This window comes from Penaeus chinensis, chromosome 12 (assembly GCF_019202785.1).
Source record: "Penaeus chinensis breed Huanghai No. 1 chromosome 12, ASM1920278v2, whole genome shotgun sequence".
Taxonomy (NCBI): domain Eukaryota; kingdom Metazoa; phylum Arthropoda; class Malacostraca; order Decapoda; family Penaeidae; genus Penaeus; species Penaeus chinensis.
The window spans coordinates 7,784,570-7,787,069 of record NC_061830.1 but is presented as its reverse complement, the minus strand read 5'-3'; the positions used below and the strand labels follow the sequence as shown (position 1 = coordinate 7,787,069).

Here is a 2,500-nt window from a genome sequence, read left to right as displayed (position 1 = left end):
CACTACATGAACAAAGCAATCGAGTTAGGTCACATAGCCAGCAAAAATGGGGCCCCAGCCATTGGAACTGTTATAGTGAATGATCTGAAAGGTACTATAGTTGGTCAAGGCATTGATGCTAGGCACAGACACCCATTGCAACATGCTGTAATGTTGGCTGTTGATGATGTATCCCATCAGCAAGGAGGTGGTGCATGGTCAAAGCAGAAGTTGCCATCACAAATTGATGATGAATTGCTTTCTGTTGATGGTGAAAATGGTAAATTAGAAGCAGGAACTGATGCATCAAAGCCAGCCAGCTGTGCAGATGAAGATAGAGTCCAGAAGTCCAAGGAAAAAAATAATTGCAATAATGCAGGTGATGTTAACACTCAGAATAATGCAACCAGCAATCCTATATTGGCTTCTCAGAGTATAAACTGCAACAGTGCATGTGAAAGTATGTCATACATATGCACTGGATTTGATGTGTATATAAGTCATGAACCATGCATGATGTGTGCCATGGCACTTTTGCATTCAAGGGTGCGCCGTGTATTCTATGCCTGCCCACAGCCTCAGTTTGGTGCTCTTGGATCACTTACTAAGTTGCATACTCTCCCAGGGATCAATCATAGATATGAAGTCTTTACAGTCACTGAAAGATGAGTTAGCTTGTTGATAGATAGGAACAAAATGGATTCAGTACAAATAAACTCCTTGTCTTATTGAAAATTTCACCAAGTAACTGGATTTTTTTAGATCTACAATAAAGATATGTTGTAATATGATGTTTCATTCTGTAATACTTGACTTTTTTGTTTTCATGCTACTGAGCAAGTCTATAGCATTCATATTTTTGTAGATTTTTCTTCCTTTCTCTGGCAACTACAGTCTTTAACGCAATCGGTACAGATGGCAAGAATACATGCCATGCCCTCTATAATATAAGTTCAGTTATTTTATTTACACATAATTGGCTCTACAAGTGCTTAGTCACCAAGGAGTCAGTTATTAGTCTGACCTATCTCACTTGTTTACCCTTTTCCTTGATTTTGGGAAAGTGTCTTTTGAACTATTTCATTGTCTTTAATGTTACCAATATTTTAATAATGATTTAATAATCATAATATCAGTGAAAATAATAACAGTATAGATATCAGTAGTGTTAGAAAGAAAAACTAATTTTCCCACAATTTCAAGGGATGAGGGAAATCAGGAGTGGTCACTTGGGACTACTAATAGACCCCTTACTGGCTGAGCACGTGTGGAGCCATCTGTATGTGACAAAATTCACCAAAAAATGTAGGAGACGGAACATAAATCTGTGGTGATTGGGTTAAGCTTAGTACAGGATAAGGTTTTAACTTATTTAAATTTCGGATATACCATTGGAAATTTATGAAGGTTTGCAGAACCTTCTAGTTCTTGATTAACAAAAGTTTGCTCCTTTTTCTCTCCAAATTTCAGAAATACCTAACAAGGATTTCTTTGAATACTTTTTTTATACTAGAAACATTTAAGAAAATTATATTAATAATAATAATAATAATAGTAAAAATCAGTGCAGAACACATTATCCCACAACCCTTCCTGATTGCATACACAAATAGATTTGGCTCCAAAAGATGTGAAATATAATACACATAATATCCTAAACTTAAGATTTATAAAACTGTTTTTTCATTAACTTTTATTAGTTTTACCCCCCTCCTTCCTGAGGACAGTCAACTTAACTTCATATATTGAGTTGAACCATATTCATGCTGACAAATTTAGAAAAGGTATGAATGAGAATGAATATTTGACCTGTTTCGATTATATCTTCGTCGAAATACATGTATTTCTGATAATATCTTTCTCAGAAATACATGTATTTCTGACAAAAATATTATCAGAACAGGTCAAATACTTCTATTGTATTGTGAATATATTCATTCTCATTCATACCTTTTCTACATAAATACTGAGTTGTAAATTCTTTCTTATTCTTTATAATAAGTATTCATGTACACAATATAGGATAGTAAGATTTATATAAAAAAAAAAAATCATTCACATTTTGAATGTCTGAAATATCACTAGAAAAAATTATAACTTTGATTTTGATAATTTTATGGACATATGTGTGTGTGTGTATGTATATATATATATATATATATATATATATATATATATATATATATATATATATATATATATATATACACACACATACATACACAGTGTATCTTTTTTCCTGTAGTTTATGATTTATAGTTATTGTACTGTAGCTCATCACTGCAGAAGATCCTTACTTTGTTTTATGTCATTTGGAAAATCAAAAAGCAATCTTTAATTCTCACTCTGCTCTCACACTTAAACTTAAATTTACACAACACAATGCAACACTACTCTGCTTCCCCTACCAAAGTCATAACTGGGAAAAGCAGGGGGCTATTGAACTATGGTGGCAAGCAATTGCTCTCCAGTCTTACTTTGTTGTCAAGTATAAATTTAGGCCAGCAGAAGAGCTTTGGTC

The 2,500-nt window shown here is 33.1% G+C and overlaps 1 protein-coding gene across 1 annotated transcript in view; it reads left to right on the top strand.

Annotated features, from left to right (window-relative positions):
• LOC125030952 overlaps positions 1–2,500 on the top strand; it is a 24,471-nt gene that overhangs the window by 13,589 nt on the left and 8,382 nt on the right. Inside the window, exon 4 of the mRNA XM_047621371.1 lies at positions 1–645. This exon is cut by the window's left edge and continues 612 nt beyond it. Coding sequence (XP_047477327.1) covers positions 1–645 — 645 coding nt within the window. The remainder of the gene's footprint in view (positions 646–2,500) is intronic.